Source organism: Lepisosteus oculatus, chromosome 5 (genome assembly GCF_040954835.1).
Source record: "Lepisosteus oculatus isolate fLepOcu1 chromosome 5, fLepOcu1.hap2, whole genome shotgun sequence".
Taxonomy (NCBI): Eukaryota; Metazoa; Chordata; class Actinopteri; order Semionotiformes; family Lepisosteidae; genus Lepisosteus; species Lepisosteus oculatus.
In genome coordinates this window covers 40,692,940-40,714,654 of record NC_090700.1, presented here as the reverse complement: position 1 = coordinate 40,714,654, position 21,715 = coordinate 40,692,940, and the positions used below count along the sequence as shown (strand labels likewise).

The 21,715-nt window shown below is 46.0% G+C and overlaps 4 protein-coding genes across 13 annotated transcripts in view; 1 reads left to right on the top strand and 3 right to left on the bottom strand.

Annotated features, from left to right (window-relative positions):
• Positions 1 to 1,665: 1,665 nt before the first annotated feature.
• Positions 1,666 to 8,630, bottom strand: slc6a11a (solute carrier family 6 member 11a). Its single transcript, XM_006628601.3, has 14 exons — positions 8,316 to 8,630; positions 7,195 to 7,329; positions 6,764 to 6,904; positions 6,533 to 6,620; positions 6,313 to 6,445; positions 5,915 to 6,049; positions 5,603 to 5,706; positions 5,389 to 5,513; positions 4,485 to 4,597; positions 3,831 to 3,968; positions 3,484 to 3,586; positions 3,133 to 3,233; positions 2,658 to 2,828; positions 1,666 to 2,189 (listed from the first exon to the last, which is right to left on the bottom strand). The coding sequence occupies exons 1-14, from the start codon at positions 8,509 to 8,511 to the stop codon at positions 2,073 to 2,075; spliced, it is 1,800 nt and encodes a 599-aa protein (XP_006628664.2). The 5' UTR covers positions 8,512 to 8,630; the 3' UTR covers positions 1,666 to 2,072.
• A 1,023-nt stretch (positions 8,631 to 9,653) lies between these two features.
• On the bottom strand, positions 9,654 to 12,226 carry ppil1 (peptidylprolyl isomerase (cyclophilin)-like 1). Of its 2 annotated transcripts, none has more exons than XM_015342500.2 (4): positions 11,956 to 12,226; positions 11,400 to 11,554; positions 10,392 to 10,460; positions 9,654 to 10,097 (listed from the first exon to the last, which is right to left on the bottom strand). In XM_015342500.2, the coding sequence occupies exons 2-4, from the start codon at positions 11,551 to 11,553 to the stop codon at positions 9,877 to 9,879; spliced, it is 444 nt and encodes a 147-aa protein (XP_015197986.1). In that variant the 5' UTR covers position 11,554; positions 11,956 to 12,226; the 3' UTR covers positions 9,654 to 9,876. The 2 variants fall into 2 exon arrangements, with proteins under 2 accessions (XP_015197986.1, XP_006628540.1); XM_006628477.3 differs by having other exon boundaries at positions 11,907 to 12,222.
• An 82-nt stretch (positions 12,227 to 12,308) lies between these two features.
• On the top strand, positions 12,309 to 17,891 carry LOC102682559 (proline/serine-rich coiled-coil protein 1). Of its 7 annotated transcripts, none has more exons than XM_069190448.1 (9): positions 12,310 to 12,619; positions 12,767 to 12,808; positions 13,192 to 13,249; positions 13,800 to 14,718; positions 14,920 to 15,028; positions 15,446 to 15,724; positions 15,870 to 15,957; positions 16,151 to 16,282; positions 16,687 to 17,891. In XM_069190448.1, exons 2-8 carry the CDS (start codon positions 12,796 to 12,798, stop codon positions 16,266 to 16,268), a joined length of 1,584 nt encoding a protein of 527 aa, XP_069046549.1. In that variant the 5' UTR covers positions 12,310 to 12,619; positions 12,767 to 12,795; the 3' UTR covers positions 16,269 to 16,282; positions 16,687 to 17,891. The 7 variants fall into 7 exon arrangements, with proteins under 7 accessions (XP_015197952.2, XP_069046549.1, XP_015197955.2 ...); XM_015342469.2 differs by having other exon boundaries at positions 12,767 to 12,814; XM_015342470.2 differs by having other exon boundaries at positions 12,310 to 12,623.
• Positions 17,793 to 21,715, bottom strand: part of celsr2 (cadherin, EGF LAG seven-pass G-type receptor 2) — a 57,884-nt gene continuing 53,961 nt past the window's right edge. For 2 of the 3 annotated variants that reach the window (XM_069190447.1, XM_069190445.1), the window contains exon 35: positions 17,793 to 21,110. In XM_069190447.1, the coding sequence (XP_069046548.1) occupies positions 21,083 to 21,110 (28 nt within the window). In that variant the 3' untranslated portion in view covers positions 17,793 to 21,082. The remainder of the gene's footprint in view (positions 21,111 to 21,715) is intronic. The other variant, XM_069190446.1, reaches the window with a different exon arrangement.

Genomic DNA, 21,715 nt, shown 5'->3' with positions numbered 1-21,715 from the left:
TATCTTCGTCCTCGTCCTGTGTATTAAACCCCACAGTTGCTAAGCTCTAGCTTCCTGTGTTTCCAGGAAGGTCCAGTTAGAAGCTGGAGCTGGACCACTGGTTAGGCAGGCATGCAGTCAGTATGAATGGCAAACAATCAAAGAGATGGAGGTGTGTTGGGCTGGATTTGCAGAGGGGAAAACTGGTAGGAAGTGGCCCATGTTGTTCCTGTATTGTGGGGTAGCCTACTGCTTGTCCAGAGGTGAAAGTAAGGGCTGTTAGTGTTTGGTGGGGCAGAATGCTGACAAGGCAGTTAGAGAGGCTGTCAGTCTCGTAGCTCTTGGGTCTGGGCTCAATTCTAGCTGAAGTACCTTCTGTATGGAGTTTACATGTCCTTCCTGCATCCTCATGTTTTCCTCCCACAGTCCAAAGACATGCTGTCCAGATTAATGCCCCCTGTACTGCCTGTGTGGCCCCTGATGAAGTACAGTAGTGTCCTCTCCAGATTGTGGTCCCACCTTCCACCTTGTGCCAGACAGGTTAGGCTCTGTCTCTCCGTGAGCCTCTGGGAACACTGCTGCTACTGAAAAGGCATGGAGGGGTAGTCTTTGGTGCTTAAAAAAGATTGGCAAGACTGAGTAAAAGCACAGACAATTGTAATAACAATTGTGGCAAAGCCATTCTCCACACAGCTGTTTCACTGCCCAAAAGGAAAACAAGAGATGCATTGTTCATTGTCTCTTTGACAATAATAATCCTAGCTGTTATGTTTCAGTGCAGAAATTTCATGTTGTGGGGGAGCTGCAATTGTTCTTCTGATAGCCTGTGACTAAATGTCCCTGCCTCTGTTAGAATACAGGCAGCTTTAGAAGAGAAGGAATTTCTGGCTGTTTTTCTTTTAATTTGTCTTTTTTCAGTCATGCTGCGAGATGAGCTACAGCCAGGTGTCCACTCTGAGCTCTGCAGCTCTTGTGACACTCAGGGCTGGGAGCAATAAAGTGCTCCAGTTGTGATGTCTCTTATGGGCAGCAGACCTGAGGGTGGAAAACCTGCAATAAATTCACAGGCCTCTTGGCATCTTCTGGCCAACAGGAATGTTTATTGACCATTAACTACCAGAGAGCTGGGATGCATTGCTCTGCTGGTCTGAACAGCAGGTGGAATTTAGTGAGGGTAAATTTCCAGGGACTCTTGAACGAGTCATTTCTGTGTCCCCGTGTATTTCCTGTTATTGCACTAGTTCATTTTTCATCTACGTCTCAATATATGTGAGCTCGCCAACACTGGTGTTTGAGAGCTACAATCCAGTAGGATTTGTGAGTTTTTGTTTATTGCTCACTTGCATTTCCAGCAGAAAAAAAATTCCAGAGCAGGGCTGGGCAGTCCTGAATCCTGAGAGCTGGCGTGTGGACGTTTTTAATTCCAGCTCCTCATCAGATTAATGGAAGTAATTTATCAGCTTCTCCAAGTATTCGGGTGCTGCAGTTTGCCGACATCTAAGAAACCTGCACCCTGGCCTTCCAAGACCAGGACTGCACACCCCTGAACTAGAAGGACAAAGGGGTATCTCAGTGTCTTAAACAAATTTACTTACTTTGCAAAAGGGCTCCAGTGCACTGTGTGTGAATAATTTACTGAAATGTCAACATGTGCTGGAGGAGAGTAAATACTGCACACGCCTAGGCTTTGCTCCATACTGCAGAGTACTTTTTAATAAGATGACCAAACACAGACGGTCTTTTACAATCAAAATGGTCAGAATCTGTTCCAGTTCATTTTAAACATTAGAGGAGTTCAGACTCTGCTTCAAGAGGCCAGGTTTTCAGGTCAAATGTACTTTAATAGACAGATGCATTTCAAAACATAGTAGCCGTGAGCTCTTTCTCTGCCTGGGGCGACACGTTCATGTTCTTCAGTCCAAAGACCAGATCGGTTATCTAAAGGAAAGTTCCAGGCGGGCTGAAGCCAGGAAGTTCTGTGGTTCCCCAGAGCTGAGGCCGATGATGCTGCCCTGCAGCTGTGTGTTTACAGTGGGGTAACAGCCTGTGTCGCCCCGCAGTGACACAAGTCTCAGTGGACGCAGCTGCTACACCTACTCAGTTTCCTCCTTTTCTTTAAGAGGCCAGGGTTCAGAGTTCAAAGGGCAGCTGTCCGGGGGCTTCTGCTCCCTGGGAAGGTCGTCTGCTGGGCGGCAGAGCAAGACAAGCCTCTGGGGAGGGAAGAGCAAGACAATACCAGAGGAGTTACAGATTGTCAGACCATTTTCCTGCGTCCTCAGGCTGCAGTCTGGACTTATAAAACTGAGGTAGGCAGTGACAGATCTCAGAGAAATACTCTACCAGACCCAGGTTACAGCATGATGCTGGGCTGAACAAGAACTGTAAATTGAAGACTGGGTCATAGAAAGTACTTCGATTTTTTTGGTTTTTGTAAACATTTAGTCACTTTTAATGTTTTAAATATTTTTTTAATCTAAGTAGTCAGCAATTTTATTTTGGTCTGAAAATGCAAGATCCTCATGAAATAATCAATCTACTGCATCAGCCTAGTGATGAGATGTAAAGCACCTGCTTAACTTTGGGGTGGTCCTCATTAAAAAAGTGGCAATGCAGTTAAAGAATGAACCTAGTATTCATTTGCAGTGTGACATGAACAAGAAGGAAGGGAGATGGCAGACCTGGTGCAGTGTCCCGGGAATTTGCCGGAGTTTATAAACCGTCCACAGTGGGATGCTGAGCATGGAGGAAAGGGCCAGCAGCCAGCCCAGGGCGTACCCCCAGTCTGGGTACACATAGGAGTTGTTGAACTTCAGGGGTGTGTACTTCACCAGGGAGAAGATAAAGGTACCCTGGGGACAGAGACGATAGGTGTGAGACAGGATCTCCGTATAGAGGGGACAGGTGTGAGACAGGAGCTCTGCGCACAGTGAACAGGTGTGAGACAGGAGCTCTGTGCAGAGAGGACAGGTGTGAGATAGGAGCTCTGTTCACAGAGGATAGGTGTGAGATAGGAGCTCTGTGCAGATGGGACAGGTGTGAGACAGGAGCTCTGCAGAGAGTACAGTTGAGAGACAGGAGCTCTGTGCAGAGGGGAGAGGGGAGAGAAAGGTGCAGGAGCTCTGTGCAGCTCTACGCTCCACTAGGGACACTCACTGTGCAGACGACCGGGGTGATGTAGAGCCAGCAGTACTTAATCAGAGGCCTGGGCCGATAGCCAATCATGTCCTCAATGTTGTCATAGAGACGGTCAGCACCTGCAGCAGACAAATACACTGACATCATGGCTGGGCCACTTGGACAGGACAGAAGCTGATGGTCTGAGTGTGGCAAAGCACAAGGATCACTGATGCAAGATTTCAAAACATACTCTTCTCCAAATGTACAGAAACCTGCAGGCTAATTTTGTCTGAGATCTGCCGAATCTGTCATGGAAACCTGTGTCATGGATCTAGAGGAGTGTGGCAGAGACCTCATGGCCCCTGAAATTACAAGCTTGGTACGCACCATACACCCAGCCAATAGCCAGAGACTGACAGACAGAGATAAAAAGGAGGACGAAGCCACTGCAGCTGTAAAAATCGAAGATCTGGAAGAGATACAAGCCACCCTGTGGAGAGAGAGCAGAAGAGTATCAGCATGGAGGAAGCACCTCTGTGACAGAATTCCAGGAGTGTGAAGTTGGGTTTTTAAGATTTGGAATTGTGTGATGCAAAAACACAAAATAGTTGTCATTTTCTTTTTTACAGTAGTTCAGTTTCGGCTGTGGAGCCTTCTTCAGGTGTCAAAAATGATTAGTTTTTTTAATGTCACATTTGTGCAGGTAGCAAGAACGCGCTGCGGCGCCCTCTGACCTCAGTGACCATGAGCAGGCCCAGCAGGAAGCAGGCCCCGCAGAGCAGCAGCAGGAGCAGCTGGCGCCCGTGCCCTCTCCGCAGCACCCCGGGGAACAGGTCCATGAGCCCCGCTGCCATCGTTTCCAGGTGCACAAACTGCAGGAATCATCAGGGAGGTCAGGCTCACGAGGGACAGGAATCACAGGACTCAGTTTTTAAAGTTCATGTTTCCTGTTGAGCTCATACTTGAATTTCACAGAGTTCACTGAATTTCAGCATATTTAATCTGTTCTCTGGAAAACAAAAGTCCACTGAGGAGCATTTTTGTTAAGATTCTTCTCTAAAAGGTATTTCGAACTGTAACTGGAGTTCAGCAGTCTTTGGGAGGCACACCCGGGTTCACTCTTGTACTGAAACAGCAGGCCCTGCCCCTCGTGTCAGGATGTGCAGTTTTAGTGCTGGAGAAGCACTATACATGGTAGCAGCTTGTTCAAGCCTCTTTATGTTACTGATAAATTAACTGATAAATTGGATGAGGTTTCAATGCTGAAGACAATAAGCTTAGTTCGGCAGTTAAGAGGGTTTTAGGGCCCAACAGAGGACGAGAAGGGGTGTTGCTGCCGCAGCGGGGGGCACTCTTCCCTGCAGACCACTGGATGGCTGCTGTCTGACCTGACTGCCCACGCCCAGCGCGATGACCGTCAGGAAGAAGCAGACGCTCCACAGCTGCGGGAGGGGCATCAGCGCCAGCGCTCGCGGGTACACGATGAAGGCCAGGCCGGGCCCTGTGCAGGCAAGCGGGACACAAGACGGGCTTGTTCAACAGATGGACCCAGACTGCTTGAGCAGAAAGTGTTACAAGGTCACAAAATTATAATGTCAGGATCCCAGTACTGCATTTGGATTTGGGTACTGAACTGCACAGACTGGACTAAAAGACAAAATATTGCTGCTCTACAAAGAATTTAGGAAACAGCATCCAGGATAATTGTGGGACTGGAAAATGAGTGTAACGCCCTTAAATAGAGGCAGCCCTCTCTCCATGTTACAGAGGAACACTGTCATTCAAGAATCTGATTTAGGGAACTGCAAGGGCAGTCAGACAAGAAGCATCAAAACTGGGTTAGGCTTTCACATGTTTGGAAGCTGGTTCCCCTGATAACCTTGTGCATGTTTGGGTGATCCATTTTTCTCCATGTTTCTAGAGTGTCATTATGCTGCACTCTGGTGGCCTAACCGAGTTTTGACACTTCAGATCCCACTGCTCTGTTATAGGAATTAACAAGCAAACACATCGAGATGAACGTTGTAAACTAGGACAAGGGGCAAAGACTGGAGTGAGGACAGGACATTGGGGTCACTTTTTACAGAGCTTCTGCTGTTTAGGGCAAACTAACCAAATTGTGGAAGACTATTTACTGACATTATTTAGAATCCACATTAATAAAGTGGCCAGATGGGTTAAACAGCCCCCCCTCTTCTCTAACCTCCCGTTCTCAAATATGAAGTCCCAGTCTTAGTGACACACAAGGACTTGCAGTTTTGGCTGTGGAGAGCTTGGACGAAGGATCCTCACCAGACTCAGCCACCTCCGAGATGTCCACCCCCTGCTCCTGGGCCATGAAGCCCAGCACCGAGAAGATGGCAAAACCGAAGACGAAACTGGTTCCACTGTTCAGGAGGCACAACCAGAAAGTGTCCCTGTGAGAAGAGATCAGCTTTTATTAGTTACATGTCAGACTGCTACCACAGCCCACAGGACGATGACCCAGGCGACCTGTGGCACTCACCTGTAGCAGTCATTGTTGTATCTGTTATAGCTGCTGAGGGTCTTTAGAATGCCCAGTGAAATGCCGTAGGAGAAGAAGATCTGTGTGCCTGCGTCCATCCACACCTAACAGATAAATAGTATTTTTAGCCCATGAATCAAGCAGTTGGAGGCACACACTGTGGTATTACAGACACTCTGTAGCATCATCATGTGCTGCGCCAAGTGATTAAATCAAACTCAGTTACTGTGTTACAGCTGCGTGTGATTGATCACGTGAAAATCATGCCATATGTCACTTCTTTTTGCTGCTTGGTCTGTCCCAGGAAGTTACCTGTGGGTCGGCGAGCCGGGCTGGGTCAGGGTAGAGGTAGAAGATGATGCCCCCAATGGCTCCAGGCAGGGTGAGTCCTCGGGCCAGCAGCACCACCAGCATCACATAGGGGAAAGTGGCTGTGAAGTACACCACCTGAGGGGGCAGGGCTCAATCGTAAAACAGCCTCGATCAGAAACATCTGAACTTTTTCAGCTCCACTTTGAACACAGTTATAAAAAAGTACAGGACAGCGTTGTTCATGTACAATTCCCAGCCGAGAGATTCATGCACTACAAACACACAATGAAACACAATTGTGGTTCCCCTGGGCTGTCTTTAAAACTGCTGCTCACCCTGCTGTACCAACTTAAACATCTGCTCCAACCACAGCCCCGTTAATACATGCACCCCCTCACCTTCCCAGTGGACTTCACTCCCTTCCACACACAGAAATAGCAGATGACCCAGGACAGCAGGAGACACAGGGCCAGCTCCCATCTCAGGCTGCCCACCTCATCAATCCCACCGGAGATAGCCAGCACCCTCCTCCTGCAGGCACCGGGACACAGCGCGACACTAGGATCTGGAATTTGTCAGAACGGCTTGGGACTGATACTGAGACCAGGTGCAACTTACTCCCAGAACTCCATCACGGGAGTGGTAGTGTTTCCAGGAAGAGAGGCGTTGGAGGAGTTGCTTCTGTTCTCCAGCTCCAGGCAGGAGTCTGCAGGAGGTAGAGAGGGGTGGGAGGAAACACAAGGGGAGTCACAGCTATTGGCACCTGTTGTACCGTAAAATGTACAAGTTGGCTGGTTTTGGTGCTTTTATGTATACTGTTCCTGCTGTGAAACACTGTGAGCTCCATACCTGTGTTCCAGGTGTTTCTGCAGCTGGCCCAGGGCAGCTCAGAGCTGAAGGAGGAGAACAGGTAGAAGAAGGCCCAGGCCAGGATGATGATGTAATAGATGGTGGCATAAGTTATAATCACTTGACTGGCATAGCCTACACCTGCAGAAAGACAAGGGTGGGAAAGGAACAGTGAGCTGTAGCAGTTTTATGAAGAAATAACAAAAGGACACGGCTAACATGGCCATTGGATTATCCAGTATCTAGAGCTAGGCAGCCCTGCAAAACAGGAAAGACTCCTGAGTCTTCCTGCAGTACTTTTAGGTTGTGTAAATGTCTTGTTTCATAGTTCTAGTGCTCCGAACAAGAGCAACACGTGGGAATCAATTAAGGACTGCAGTACTCCAATAGCTCTGCAGTTACCTGTCTCCTGGGTTGTGGGGTTTATTTACCTTCAAACAGGGGGCAGGTCTTCCTCCAGCAAGTAATAATTCCCTGGCTGGTGTACTGCCCCATAGCCGTCTCCAGCAGGAACAGGGGGATCCCACAGGTAAACAGGAACAGGACGTAGGGAATGAAGAAAGCGCCTGTGCGAAGGAAAGTGAAAATAAATAATTCTAGTTTTGATATGACTTTAACTGCCCCTTTTCGCCTATTTCAAGAACTTCATATTATTCAAAACATCCATCCATTAATTTTGTAGCTGCCTCATCCAGTCCAGACTCACAGAGCGTACCGGAGCCTGTCCCAGCAAGAAACGGACACGAGGCAGGATACACCCTGGATGGAACGCCAGTCCATCGCATGGCGCACACAGACACAAACACACTCACACCAGTGCCAATTTCCCCAAGAACAAGTTAACCTACCAGTATGTTTTGGACTATGGGAGGAGACTGGAGTATCCAGAGGGAACCCATGTGAGCATGGGGAGAACATACAAATGCCACTCCGGTAGCACCTCAGGTCTGGAACTGAACCCATGACCACAGAGCTGTACCTCCCTCATGTTTGAAATGTACTGTAGCTAGAACTTAATTATGTAATGAATGATTGACTTTATGAATGAATCACAACAGTTAAGCACTAGTGGAAGAAAGAAATAATGCCATAAATGACAAATGAAATGCAATTAAAAATTTCAAGACATTTTTTATTGTTACATATTGTTTGTATGTTTTGTTTGAGTAATATGAAAACTAGACTTTTCAACAAGTGGTAAAGGAGCTGGTTTCCTAATTCTCTGAGGGAGATACCTTCACCCCTGTGTCCCCAGATCCAATATGCTCTCAGAGTTCAAATGTTTATCATACAGACAAACACAGCCACGCCAAGCAGATAGTGCAGCAGTTTACACATTAATACCCCTGTCACACTGCTCCAGTTGTTACTTTGGACAGATTCTCTGCATATGCAGTTCTGGTGCAAAATACAGGCCAGTTTTCCATGGCAATGAAGGGGAATGAGTGTTTGGAAAATACAGCAGATTTAAAAAACAGGATGCCCTACATAATCTAATTTAAAAATGTACATATTCACATGGATAGCTAAGAAATAAGACAGTATAATTCACCTCCTCCGTTTTTGTAGCACAGGTAGGGGAACCTCCACATGTTTGCCAGCCCAACAATGGATCCAGCAACAGCCAAGATGAACTCCCACTTGTTTGCCCACTGGCCCCTCTCCTGGATCTTCTGTCCCTTCTGCTTCAGTCTGCTCCCCTGGACTGGGGGCTCACACAGGGCTCCTGTCTGAAGATCCCCGGCCATCCCAACCACAGCCAGAGCAGCTCATACAATGAAGCGAGTGAGCTGTCCGCTGGAGTCTGGGAGGAACACACGCAGAACTCCACTCGCTCCGCCTCTCACCAATTCCCAATCGGAGCCTTTCGCTCCAGGTGAACTGTGACCTACAGAGGCCAGAAACTAAGGCATTTGGTGAAAATCTGTAGGACAGCAGTCATTTGTTCCATGCATGTGTTTTTTTAGTACTTTTATACGAATGTTAGAGATTGCAGTCTCCGACTGAGCCTGGCAACATTCTAGCCAGATTTGAGTCTGTACCCTGCAGAGCTGTGCCAGAGGGCTGGTTCACAGGGTAAGGGCAGTGCACCACAAAGCAGTGACCCTGCTTCGACAGTGCATTCAAAGCCAGGGGTAAAGGAAAAACTGATACAAGTATTGTGAGCTACACTTTAAAAACATCAGGAGCTGAATATCAATACCATTCTAAATATATTAACAGAAGTACTGGCTTGCTATGGAAATATGCAGTGATAAAAAGGAAAACTGAAACCACTGAGGTGCTTCCATTGCCTGTTCTGGTAGCCTCACAGACAACCACGGAGTCGAGACATTTCCCCGATACCGGCTGGTGTCGTCAGTGCACTGAATCCCAGTCATTACCTTCTCCTTGTGCCGTTGGACACTTCAGCAGGATTGGCAGCTGCGCTTGTCTCCGAGGACCGAAACACCCAAACTGCTGTAACTGTGACTCAAGCAAGGCTAGATCACAGCCCAGTTACAAATTTGCCTTTAGAGATAAGAGTGCAAGAATCCCTTTTCACTGCATTCAGGTGACTGGCCCTCTTAACTGACAACCTGAGTCTTGTGCTCACTATGTTGATGACATGGTTCTAGCAGGGACTCAGGAACTGGCGTGATGGAATTGCTTTGCCAGCCGTCGGAATAGTTTTTGGCCTTTTCTGTTTTTGCAAACACTGACTCAGCTCTCAAGAGCATTTCCCAGGACAGGTGAGTAGGCATCTCCCTCCCCCAGGTGGCAATGCAGGCTTGCTGCATTCACTGAGGCATTCCAGAGTTTCTAGGAGCCTAAACAAACAAGTTAATTTCTTTCATGCTATTGGTTTTTTGCACGCTGTACTGAGTTAGAAAAAAACAATCACACAATGTTTTAAAAAAACTGCAAAATATTTATTTCAATTTGTGATTGAGATTCAAAATAATTCAAGATTCAGAAAAGTCATATTCCACTAGACGGCGCACGACTCCACACTCAGTAGGAACGCTGAGATTGCGAAGGAGTATTGGGGACCCCTCCCTGCTGATGGCACCTTGAAGAAGCAGCTCTTCTGAATAACAGGCAGACTATCGGCCGTGCAGAGTGTGCGCGTCTCAGCTTGGCAGGGAGGTCTTTAAGATTTTGATGTCGTCCACCGGTCTGTCCTGCGTGTTGGTCTCCACCATGCCGACGCGGCTGACGACGGAGATGCCCTGGCACACGCGCCCGAAGATGCTGTGCTTCCCATCCAGCCACTGTGTTGGTGCCAGCGTCAGGAAGAACTGGCTCCCGTTGGTGTCCGGCCCGGCGTTTGCCATCGCCAAAATCCCAGCTCCTAAATCCATACAAAATCAAGGAATTTCTGTCGGATTGCCATTATGTCATCTTTTCAGATTCGGTGTTATACTGAGAAAAACAAAGCTTCCTCTGCCCCCAAACAAATGGGAAAGATACCAATATACACTTCCTTTTGAAAAAGTAAAAGCATGTAGTAGCAAGATAAATGTGCTTCTCAACCCACATGTTTATTGGAATTAGACTGATGATAATGCCTTCATGTATATCACAATCAAATTTCAGTTGGTCAATACAAGACAAATAAAATAATTTGACAGAGGAATTAAATTACCTGTGAATTTCAATTCAGGATGCAGTTCATCTTCAAACTGTTTGCCATAAATGGAGGCTCCTCCTCGCCCTGTAATGGGTAATGCACAGTTATCATGAGAAAAGAGCCATGTCAGAGCTACAGCCCCAGGGGTATGCTGCTCAGAGCTATAAACCCTGACAGGATTCTCATTGGGCATTTGATGAGACAACACTATGTTTGTACAATAAGCCTTTAGAATAGTTTATTAAGGTTCAGAATAAATTTTGGGGACTTTAGTATCTTATTTTTATATATAATTTTCCATCTGGCTACTTACTCAAATTTGTTCCATGTTTATGGAAGGTCCTATACTGTAGTTTCACTATTACCTTACATAAAGATGACAATTTTTATTTGTCTTTTTACTTAACAAAAAATTGGTACAGAAATAACTGGTACTACCGCAACTAAACAGTTTTCAAAACAATATTCTTACACAGTATAAACCTATTAGGAAGAGTCTCCTGCTTTACTGGATCTCTGATAACCCTTTACACTGAGAAACAGTAGAGCCGGGAAACTCACCCTCAAAACTCACACTTACTGGAAACTTGCTTCTATTCTGCCTGAGCTTTTCATAACTTTGGTCAATCAATTGCTTTTTTGCATGGTATCACGTGATTTCAAGTGATACCATGCAAGTGATTTCACAGGACACCTTTCTAATGATCACTATCTTGCACTTCTTAAAGTTAACTAAGATAGTTGGCATCTGTAAAACCTCCAGTTATGTTAATCTTTGCAACACAGAGAATACTGAATATGTTTTGTCGCCCTGTTCAACACACTTAAACTCAAGAAACACGTCAGGGGGAACTATGGAGAAATTTAACGAAGTTTATGGCAACTAGTCTCAGAGCCTTAGCTCTTTAGAAGTGGACGTTCCAGCTGGGCTGCGGGTGTCCGTAAAGAGCACTGGTCCAGACCCCACCCAACCTCTCCCAGCGCCTCTCTGTAGACCGTATCGGGGAGTCCGTACACACTCGCCTGTACCAGTCGGGTCTCCGCCCTGGATCATAAAGTCTTTGATGATCCGGTGAAACTTGGTACCGTTGTAGTAGCCCCTCCGAGCCAGCTCAGCGAAGTTCTTACAGGTTTTGGGGGCGTGTTTCCAGTACAGCTCCACCACGATCGTCCCCATTCTGCAGGAAAACAACGTGATACGGACTACAGCAAACCTACACCGCGCCTTTCCGATACCAAAATCGCTCAATCATGCGAGCCTATGCCATTAAGTCTCCCCCAGTATGTTTTTTTTATTAATACTGCAATATTTAATGATAATAAGAAAATATGTATTTTAGCATGGATGGTCATCCAATTTTAATAAGAGACTATAAACTGACAGTTATAGATTATTGGTAGCCCGTTCATATAGCGCAAACAGACAGTGCCACTTTTTAACCAAATCAGGCATGTAGTAGTCCATGATAGAATCCATTTAAATTTCAGCGACAACAGGATTAGAATTATTCTATCTCCTGCAACACCTACGTTGTCTCCAGGCAGACTGTCGGGGGCTGCCACGAATCTGGCGGAATACCTGACATCCTTCTTTCAGGAGAGCGTTGTAGAAGAACACAAGAGTAAAGACAAACTCATTCGAACACAAACTTCCCACACTTCCTGTCTCGGGGGTCCGACTGAAACCCTGTCCGAATGGAAACAACACAAATCGCAGCCAACAAGTTCCGGTAGTTTCTGATACAAGCCGAAAACAGTGTATAAGCCCCAAAAGACAACGTTTTTAATAGATTGTATCGATACTTTGTGTACTGGCAGATATATCGCATTTCTGATTGGCATTTCATTTTAGATTTTCAGCAATACCTCTTGGCAGCTACAGGAGTTGCCAGCCGTTGGGAGTGTGGCGTCACTACTGCCCTCGTCCAATCAGGAAACAGAGTTACAAAATTCAAACGTCAAGAGAAACAAAACGACAGCACGAGCTAGAACGGACTGTTATATTTTAAATTTCTTTACCTTTTAAAAAATAATCTTATTTGAAAACGTGCGCGTTTTTTAAATAGTTTATTACGGCTGCTGGATTACTTATTCGCTTTATCTGATGTTAAAGCAGGTGTAGCTGTGTTGTACATGTCATTGTGGCCGACTTTGTTTATTAATTGTGTGGTGCTGGTGACAGACTGGGCATTAGTAGATGAAGAAGGGTCACAACAGAGGGGAAAATAATCAAATATCAGCACGTAGGTAATAATAATTCCATATTAAATACCCAAATGTTTTCGTTTAAATGAAGTTCATTTCGATCGGATTGTCTTTAGCTTTGGTTATGTGGAAATTAATAAGGTAGTTAATGAAGTTAACCGAATTGTATTGTTTTGTTTTTATAGGTTCACATACCGATTAATTGCTCGGTAGGATGGATCATACAGGTGAAGGTATCATCGTATTAAGTATATTTTATGGAACTGTCTTTTCTAAAGCTTTTCCTTTTACAAACATATTTCACTTTAAACACGAAAATTTCATGAAAGTCTGGATAATTCATACGTTTGACTAAATTACTTAATTTATGACTCGATAACCTATTAAATAAAATACTGATTACATATAAATGCAAACCTTCATATATAGAAGCATTAACGAAACTACGTATAATAATATTGTTCATTATTACAATTATTAATTGTAAGGTGACTTTCTATTGCTTTGAAACTAATCACCCAATCATTTGGGTTTTACATGTTTTTACAAAACATGTAAAACCCAAATGATTAAATTGGTCGTAAAATGGACGATGTTGCTTGTCTTTCAGATGTTTGTTTTATAACGGAAGAGACGTTCGACTTCGGCATAGACTCGCCTTCAGACAGGTACTGGTTGTCCTGGTTTTAAAACTTCACACGTTTCTAAAGAGCACTGCCAGGCTCTTACGGGCAGGCAGTGCTCGCAGACGGCTGCGTGTTTGAGCTCTGGTGACCTGGCTTGACCAGGCGCTTGCTGTACGTGCTGGGATGATGTAGTCTACCTCAGAGTGCACAGAAGTCTGCTCCACCCCAGCTTTTCCAGGCACTAAGGCTGTGGAGAGGGCCAGATACAGTAACTACATATTTAGTAGCATAGCTGCATGTCAGTCTGCACGTGTTGACTGAAAAAGACATGTCCACCATGTTGGCTGTATACAGTATGTACTATATTTCCTTTTTCAGTATGCGAGTATATATCTCCATCTTCTCTGCAGTCTGCTTACTGCACATTAATTACACTCACTTGTGAAGTCTAGTGCTTCTTTGTGCAAACGTGAGGAGGGTGTCTGCACTATTAAGAAGCGGTAGTTATATTTTGGCAGTGCAGTTCGCCGGTCTTGATTGGAGCAGTTGTGCCATGGGACTGTGCTCACGTGCTGTCTGTGTGCCCTTGCAGTCGGGAGCTCTGCGACTCCATCATGGCCGAGGAAGAGGAGGTTTTTGTGGGCCCTGTACGGCACGTTGAGAGATGTGTTGCCAAGAGCATTGACCTCAACGTTCAGGGGGCAAGGGAGAGCCAGAGAGTGGGGGGCTGGGGGAGCAAGGCGGGAGGCGATGGGGGGCTGCTGAACTGGAGCCCGCTGAGTGCGGAGAAACTGGAGGAGATCTCCCGCGAGGCCAACCGCCTGGCCAGCCAGCTGGAGAGAACCGTGCTGAAGGAGAACGCCGGGGACGGGTGCCAGGAGTCGCCCCGCGTGCGGGCGCTGAGAGACAGGCAGGAACCGCGCCGGAGCCCGCGCAGGGAGACCTATATCGTGAAGGACAGCCCAGTGAAGTCCCTCCTTCCCTCCGTCGTGCCCGAGAGTGGGTGTCCATCACCGCGCCCGGATGCTGAAGGGAAGAGCCCGGCTGCGAAGCGGAGGAGTAGGCGGACTCCCGGCAGAGCAGCCAGGACAGCGCCAGCTCAGACTGTGGCCTCCCCAGGGCCTGGGGTCCTGCCACGCTGTGAGGGGGGGTCTCCTGCCATGAGCGTCTCTTCATCCTCCTGCAGCCTGCAGCCCACCAGTCCCAGCGTCCCGTCCCCAACACGGCAGGCAAAGAGGCACAGCACCCGCTCACCCGCATTCATCAGGCTCCCTGCGGGGGACAAACCGCTTCCTCAGTCCGGCACGCCCTCGAGGACGGGCAAAGCGGCAGATAGCAAGACTGCCAGGCAGACGGTGCCCTCGCCCTTGGCCCAGGACAGTAAGAACTCCCTGAGCAAGTCCAGTGTGAGCTGCCCTTCATCTGCCAAACCTTCGCCTGGGAGAAAAACAAAGTCCAGCACGCCCTCCCACTCCCTGCCTCACCGTGGCCACCTGCCGCCAGCTCGCCAGGTATGGTCCTGCACGTGCCCCGGGCTTCCCTGCACACCAGTAACACTCCGACTGCTAAACAGACTGATAATATGATTATCATATCATTGGTAGTTTTGTAATCTTAATATAGAGATATGGAATTAAATTTTGTGTAAGCCATAGCAAAGTGAAAACAACACTTCATAGCACGTTTTAAGCCTTTTTCCCCATTTACTGCAGGAAAGACTGAAACGCTCAGTGGCAGATTCAAAGGGTGTAGGCTCCCCTTCCCAGAAGGCCGTTTTGGTGCCTGGAGTGGCTGTCGGCACAGAGAGAATCACACCCTCAGGTAGTAACATCTAACCCTTTCATTGCTTGCAGTCTTGTGTTTCAAGGACACAGCTGTTTATTGGAGGAAGCACACCACCTTTTCTTTTTTTAAAAATGAAAAAAGTTCCATATGTTACAAACCACAAAGTTTCAAATACTGCAGAACCACTAGGTCTTACTGCACGGGCTCCGCAGCACCAGAGCTGGAGCATGCTGGCATACAGGGACTCTGAGAGCAGCTGATATTTTAGATTTGCAAGGTCAGCCTGTTCTTCACTTTGAATGTTTTGCTAATGTTGCTCTTGCCAGTTGGACTGAAGTGTTAGCGTGTACAGGGAGAATAAGATCTTAGATCAAAGGCGCAGTGGTGGAGATGCTGAGCTTGCAGCTGTCTCAGTGATGCGTCTCTCACTTCTCACTGTGTACCTCTGTACAGGGAGATGCCACAAATCGGAGTCGACCCGCTCTGACCTCCCCGCCTGCTCTAGAGAGTCCCAGGACACCCGAGGCTCTTGTCAGAAGCTGGGCCAGAAAGGAACGGGTATTCCTGCACCCACAGCCAGACTGGCATCTCAATCCGCCATACCCAAACCCACCAGCAGGGCGGCCACACTGGGAGGGTGTAAACCATTGCCGTCTCCCAGCCGTGGTGGCCCTCGTGTAGGGGCACCCCCGCGAATGGGGTCCCAGTCCCTACACACTGCTGAACAGAAAGGTGAGTCTGAGCAGGGGGAGTTCCCCGTCCTGCTACATGATGGACTCCCAATCGCACAGCTTGCAGGAACCCTGCAGTGTATTCTGTTCCCTGCGTGTAAGTGCTGCAGGAAGACAGTGCTTCTCATGTGTGCCCTGTGTTTCAGGCCTTTCTTCCCGGCCATCCCAGCTCCCAGCCTATGTCAGCCGGAGCCGCCTACTCTCGCAGAAGAGTGTCAGGGGCCACAGCAACAGGTGAGCCTGGCTTCAGGGGTCAGACGGTCAAGTGCCAAAGAGGACTGGGCACAAAAAAGTTATTCACAGTAGTGGTAGTAGACTACCTTTTCAGTTCATCCTGGACTGAGACTCACAGAGTAGAAGAAGGGGAAACCAGACTCGTTTGTCTCCCACCACTGACACTGCTGTGGCTTTGCCCTTTATTTTCCAGTACTTGTAGAGGACTGTTACTCCAGTGCAAGCAGAGAGGAAGTATCAGTGTAGTACAGAGAAGCAAGAGCTTAGAGTGTGTCTCGCTGAGTCAGAGGTCACTGGTAGTTCTGCACTGAGGAGAGACCACAAGGTTGGTTGTGAAGATCCTAAACTGTGTTTTACAGAACAGTTCGATATCACACTGTAGAGGAGGCCACTGTGAACTGGGGGAGTTGAGCCATGTGGTGGAGTGGTTAGGGCTCTGGACAGGTGTGGGTTCATCTCCTTTAAGCAAGGCACTTCTCTCAGATCTGTATAAGTGGGCATTGCGTGTCAAAGCATCTGCCCAGTCTTTAATAAGTAGATATAGGATAATAAGTTAAATATAGTAGATTATAATGGTCACACAATACTAAACAGGGAAAAGGTTAATCATGTGTTTAACTTAAATGTAATCTTTTGGCAGTCGCATTCCATTCAAACACTGCAAACAGTTTTTCCCAATTATTGTTGAAATTTAATGTCTTTTTATTTATTGCAATTTTTGTTTTTCAGCTGACTTTCCTGTGTTGTGCTGAGCTGCCTTCTCCCCATCTCAAGCCTTGGTGGAGCTGGTCTGTAATGACAGCCAGTAGGCTGGACTGATGTCTGTGGGTACGATTCTTGTTTAGGTTCCTGGCCTCTCGGATGTCTGAGGATGCAGCTGTAATGATTGCAGAGAATGTGGATCCTAAACTGGAAGTTTCAGACACTTGAAAGTTGGGGGGAAAAAGACACTCTTTTTATTCTTAAAGCAGTAATTCAGAACAGAGGGGAAGTAATTCTTAGGGGCTTTCCAGAGCCGACATTTGAAACATTTGTGTGCAACATTTTGCTTTTATTTTGACGCACAGTCTAAAGAAAAGGTCAGCCTTTTCTTTAAAACATGCTTTTTGAACAATATGTAGTTTTACTTTGTAAATATTTTGTAATATTTTTGTCACTTACCTATAGTTTTATACCCTGCTGCTTAATTTATCCGAAGTGTTTGAGCCGTTATAAAAATGTACATTTTAGTTTTCTGTTTCTATGTAAATATGTGTGTATATATTTCGCAATAACACTACAGGGGGTTTCAGAGTTTTACTGTTGCAGTCCCATGATGTTCCCAGATCCTCATCTGATAGTTCCTCATTCACTGCCCCTCCCCTTTGCAGCAACACTAAACGCGGACTCGTTTGTGCTGTTTACCATGCTTCTACCATGTTTACATTAAGATTTCCATCATTTGTACCATACCAGATTTTGTGCTTTACTGCACTTTTTTCCTCTGTCCCCTGCATCAAGAAAGCAGGAAGGTGTGGCACACAGGGAGCTGATTTTAAAGGATCATTTGCACCTCAATAAAGAGGCAAGCCCTACAACAGTACTGCAACCTCATTGCAGGCCATAAAAAGAAAACTTTTTACTGCTAAAAACATAGAATTTAGAGATTGTAAGTGATTGTTTACTGTCTTACAGTGTGATGTGTGAGAGTCTATACTGCATGTTTGACTGTCCCTTTAAAAGGTTTGCTAGGGTCCCCATGTGGGTCTTCTGTGCATCTAAAGCAGGATCTGTATCTTGGATTGCTGCAGGAGGAATGGTAGTCGTTGTGGAAAATAATAACACCTGGCTACAGCTTGGGCTCCAAACTCCTGACGTTTATTTTCCTAAAAAGCACCTGTGGGTAAGAACTCCTGTGCCCAATAATAAATAAAGATGACCTGCTTAAAAGCAAACATTGGATACCTACATTCTGTTCTGTCAAACTAGGGTAACAGCTCTGTCAGAAAGGAATGGTGGCTAAACACATTTGTGTAACAATCTAATTCAAAATATATAGATACATTTGTCTAACACTGTCTCCAAATGTACAAATTAGAAGCATTTTGGAAAAGAGAGAAGTGTAACAAAAATACAGCCAGATACACTGATCTATGGTACTGCAATTGCCAAAGCAAAATGTCAGGGTGAAATGAGGCCTGGGGTGACTAGTCTTTGGTAAACCATCACTAATCCCTTGTGAAGCCGGGCCCATGGCCTGGTGTTGATTTCTGTGGGCCAGAAACAGCTGTTCACAGTTTCATACAGGAGGTGTATGATAGAGCTCCCTGTCCACAGGACAGCACTGCTGCTATGTACTGCAGTTGCTTTGAAATGGGTGCTTAGCAGAACAGACTGATGCTTCATTGTCGGGGTTAGTAAAAACAAACCTTTTTTCCAGTTTTCTTTAACAGGAATGTGAACTGTTACTACAGACAACTCAGTTTATTAGGGAAGTCATGAGAATGTAATTTTCAGCAACCAGTTCTGCAGGTTGAATTTTAAATTAGTACTTATAAAAAAAGTATAATGTGTGTATATGTGCACACATTTGCAGACCTAACTTTTCCTGCTTTGGTAATTGTACTTTCTCTCTCTTATGGACCCATCTGAAAAACAGCATTAAAGAAAACCTGGGAGACCAGTGTGCCCTCATTGGTGTGGGTCAGGCTGTTACCTAGGTAAACTACAGTTAAATCAGAAAACTACAATATGTACATAAGAAAACAATTATGTACAGCTTCACAGTTAGTAAATCAGTCAGGAAGTCCAGCATTTTTAATGGCCTTTTCATCTAAATCAGACACTCTCTGCTGAACACAGCAGTGTCCCCTGTCTGTTACAGACCCGCCAGCCTGGGACGTATAAATGGAAATAGATGTATCAGAATATTCAGATAAAAAAAAAAAGGAGAGAGACTTTAGGCTGTAATGCACTATGTGATTTTGTTGGCATGGCACCATTCTCACTGCGCCAGAAAAATGTCCCATTGTATTTACATTGTACAAATGTAAATGTCAAGCTAAGGAACGACATATTTAATTGAATTCACAGTGCGCTTGCTGCACTTAGCTCTGGACTGGTACCTTGGCATGGCTTTCTAAATATTTAAAAATAGTTCATCACCACCTTACTCCTTTTTCTGATAAACTGCAAAACAGGTCTTCTGGGGGGAAATGTACTTGATGTATTCCAAGCTAGCTGCCAGTGGCTTCACCCGGTTATGGCTTTCGTGTGTGTTTCCCAGTGGGGGCCAGTCTGTAAGGAGCAGACTGCTGTGGAATGCAGGGGTGTTTACAGCATGTTTTAAATTCATACAGCATACATTTTTACACAAGGAACTCGCAAAGCTATACAATATGAACAGGTCCTTTCACAAAATCTTAGCCAGCAGAGTATATCCCCTGTTTAAATAAAAAAAGTCATCCTTTGAGCAAAATATGGACTTAGGTCTTAATTCATTTCACTTTTCTTCCCAAAGTCTGTAACAACAATTATAAAATTACCTCTAAACAACAGAAATATAGAAAATCAGTGTTGTAATCAGGCATCCAGCAGAGGACAGGCGACCTCTAGTGCTCGACGCAGCAAAGGCCACACGACCTCTTAGACACGGTGCAGCAGAGGCCACGCTTTTTTACAGAATTCTTCCAGTGAAAAATACAAAACGAAGGCTAAGTGGTTGAAGGCAGCTTTTCCCACATGTGCTCAATGTGGATGAGGGAGCACAGCTCTTGTCCGGCGGAGCTGCGTCAAGGGATTTACAGTAGCAGAGGCCAGTACCCTCTGCCAGGTAATCCCACAGCAGGGAGGGACGAGTGGAGCGCTGTGCACTAGGCCAGCCTGCGCGTGCTTCTGGCTCGAAGTTCTCGAGTCACTGCTTCAGCACAATGACTCCGAAACCATTTGCTTCTACCTGTATTGCTTTCGCGTGTTGCTCTGCCAATTGAGGCTAAGGAAATATTCCTTAATATTTAAAAATAAAACAAAGCAACTTCTTCCCTTGTTTCCCTTCCCGACTGTTTCCTTAAGACTTACTCAGTTCTGCAGAAGAGCACTGTTTTTCAGGAACAGTGACAAGGTTCCAGTGACGTCATATGCTTGTGCATAGATACCTCCCTTCCTCCAGGAGGCGCAGTTGCTGAATTGAGGCTGTTTCATGCATTAGGAGCAGAGGGCTGGCTGGGTGCTGGGCTGAAAACTAAGATCTGGCGCTCAGGAAAGCCAGAGTCCTGGACGATGAAACACACTGGCACTCAGCCGAGCAAGCTGCCAGCTGCTCTGCTGACCTGGATCTTGCAGTCTTGCAAGAATGAAATAAAAACACATTTGTGCTCTCCTTTAAAAGAAAAAAAAACAGCCTCTTAACATGCACAGTAGTACAGCACAAAAACAAAAAATCCCTGAAGGCTTATAATCTTGAAGTCAAAAGACCTGGCAAGTGGTTTGAAAAAGTCTTATTCTTTAAGTCTTTTTAAAAATAAAAAGATACCAAAAATGTACAGCGCACTGGGCATGTCCAAGCCAATTAGAATAAACAGCAAAAAAGTGCATCCATTCAAGTATTTATACAGACACATAGAGAAAGCATCCTCTGGGCACAATTGTACAGTCCAGTGTAAACCCAAGCTGGGGGTGATTTGGCACCGATTTGATACGTGAAACTGGAGCAGAAGAGGAGCAATTGCAGTCAGGAGGAATAGCAGGGACAGGGAAGCCGTTTGGAATGTCTCTAGGCTGAGTCTGCCAGTGACACACTCCCTAGCAGGGAAGCTGGGACCTGAACATGACTATCCAGCTCTTCTTGTGCTGCCCCAATCCCAGTCTTTTTATCCCGGGTCAGATTGAGGTCTCGTCACTGCTGCTCGGAGGACAGGAGGGTTGGGGAGGCGAAACAAACGAAACAAGGAAAAAAACAACAGAAAACAATGCATGGTCATGATTCAAATGCTGACTCTGCGAGATGAGAGAAAAGAAGATGTGCGCTTCAGAAATCTGGTCTTTACGACAGAAAGCAAAAGCGCGAGGATGCATAATGCATTGCTGGTTGGAGAGTGAGGCTTTTTCAAATTATCTGAGTAGTTTTTGGGATGTGCATCAAAATGCATTAATGGAGAAAATTAAAGAATAAGAATCTGTGAATTTTGGAGAGAAGACAGAAGGGGAAGGGAAAAGGCAAGTTAGTTCAGAATCTGAGACAGAAACAGTAGCCAGATCATATTTTCAGAGGAGGGCGAGCATTTAAACCTATTTATTAAAGAAATAGGTTAAAAAACAGTGATTGCACTGAAAGGCTGCTGAAGGCTGAAGAGGCAACTACCGGCATGCAAACAATGAATGGCTCTTATCTACAATAAGATTACTAGGCTGTTATTTCCGATTAGCTGCCGCAACACACATGCTTAACACCTGTATGCTTAAACCTGGAGAGCAGATGTCAGATGTAGCAGGCTACAACAAAAAGCTGCTGTAACCACCCCTGACCACTGGAGGGCGACAGAGTTAGCATGTTAAATCCACACATTGTTCAGACACTGCACCAGTTAGGCAATAGACGCACAGGGAAGGGTATTGGTGGGGTGGTATTGGAAACAACAGGACAAGACATTAAGGGAAGGTAGGGTTGGGGCAGAGGGCAGCCTTGTAAAAAATGAGAACATCTGGAATAGCTGCAACAGGGCGGAGCTCAATAGGTCAGCGGCCTTGAAAAAACACAAAGCCAATCCAGCCAAAAAAATGT

Coding starts and splice junctions, on each gene's coding strand:
- slc6a11a (XM_006628601.3), bottom strand. CDS start 8,511: ATGGCCGGGGATCTTCAGACAGGAGCCCTGTGTGAGCCCCCAGTCCAG. Junction 3,969..4,484: donor CGCTGGGCGTGGGCAGTCAG/GTCAGACAGCAG, acceptor TGATTCCTGCAG/TTTGTGCACCTGGAAACGAT. Junction 2,190..2,657: donor TTCCCGGGACACTGCACCAG/GTCTGCCATCTC, acceptor TTCCCTCCCCAG/AGGCTTGTCTTGCTCTGCCG.
- ppil1 (XM_006628477.3), bottom strand. CDS start 11,962: ATGTCAGGTATTCCGCCAGATTCGTGGCAGCCCCCGACAGTCTGCCTG. Junction 10,461..11,399: donor CGGAGACCCGACTGGTACAG/GCGAGTGTGTAC, acceptor TACCCATTACAG/GGCGAGGAGGAGCCTCCATT. Junction 10,098..10,391: donor TCCTGAATTGAAATTCACAG/GTAATTTAATTC, acceptor GTATGGATTTAG/GAGCTGGGATTTTGGCGATG.
- LOC102682559 (XM_015342466.2), top strand. CDS start 12,574: ATGAAGAAGGGTCACAACAGAGGGGAAAATAATCAAATATCAGCAC. Junction 12,620..13,191: donor AAATAATCAAATATCAGCAC/GTAGGTAATAAT, acceptor CTTGTCTTTCAG/ATGTTTGTTTTATAACGGAA. Junction 15,029..15,445: donor AGAGAGAATCACACCCTCAG/GTAGTAACATCT, acceptor ACCTCTGTACAG/GGAGATGCCACAAATCGGAG.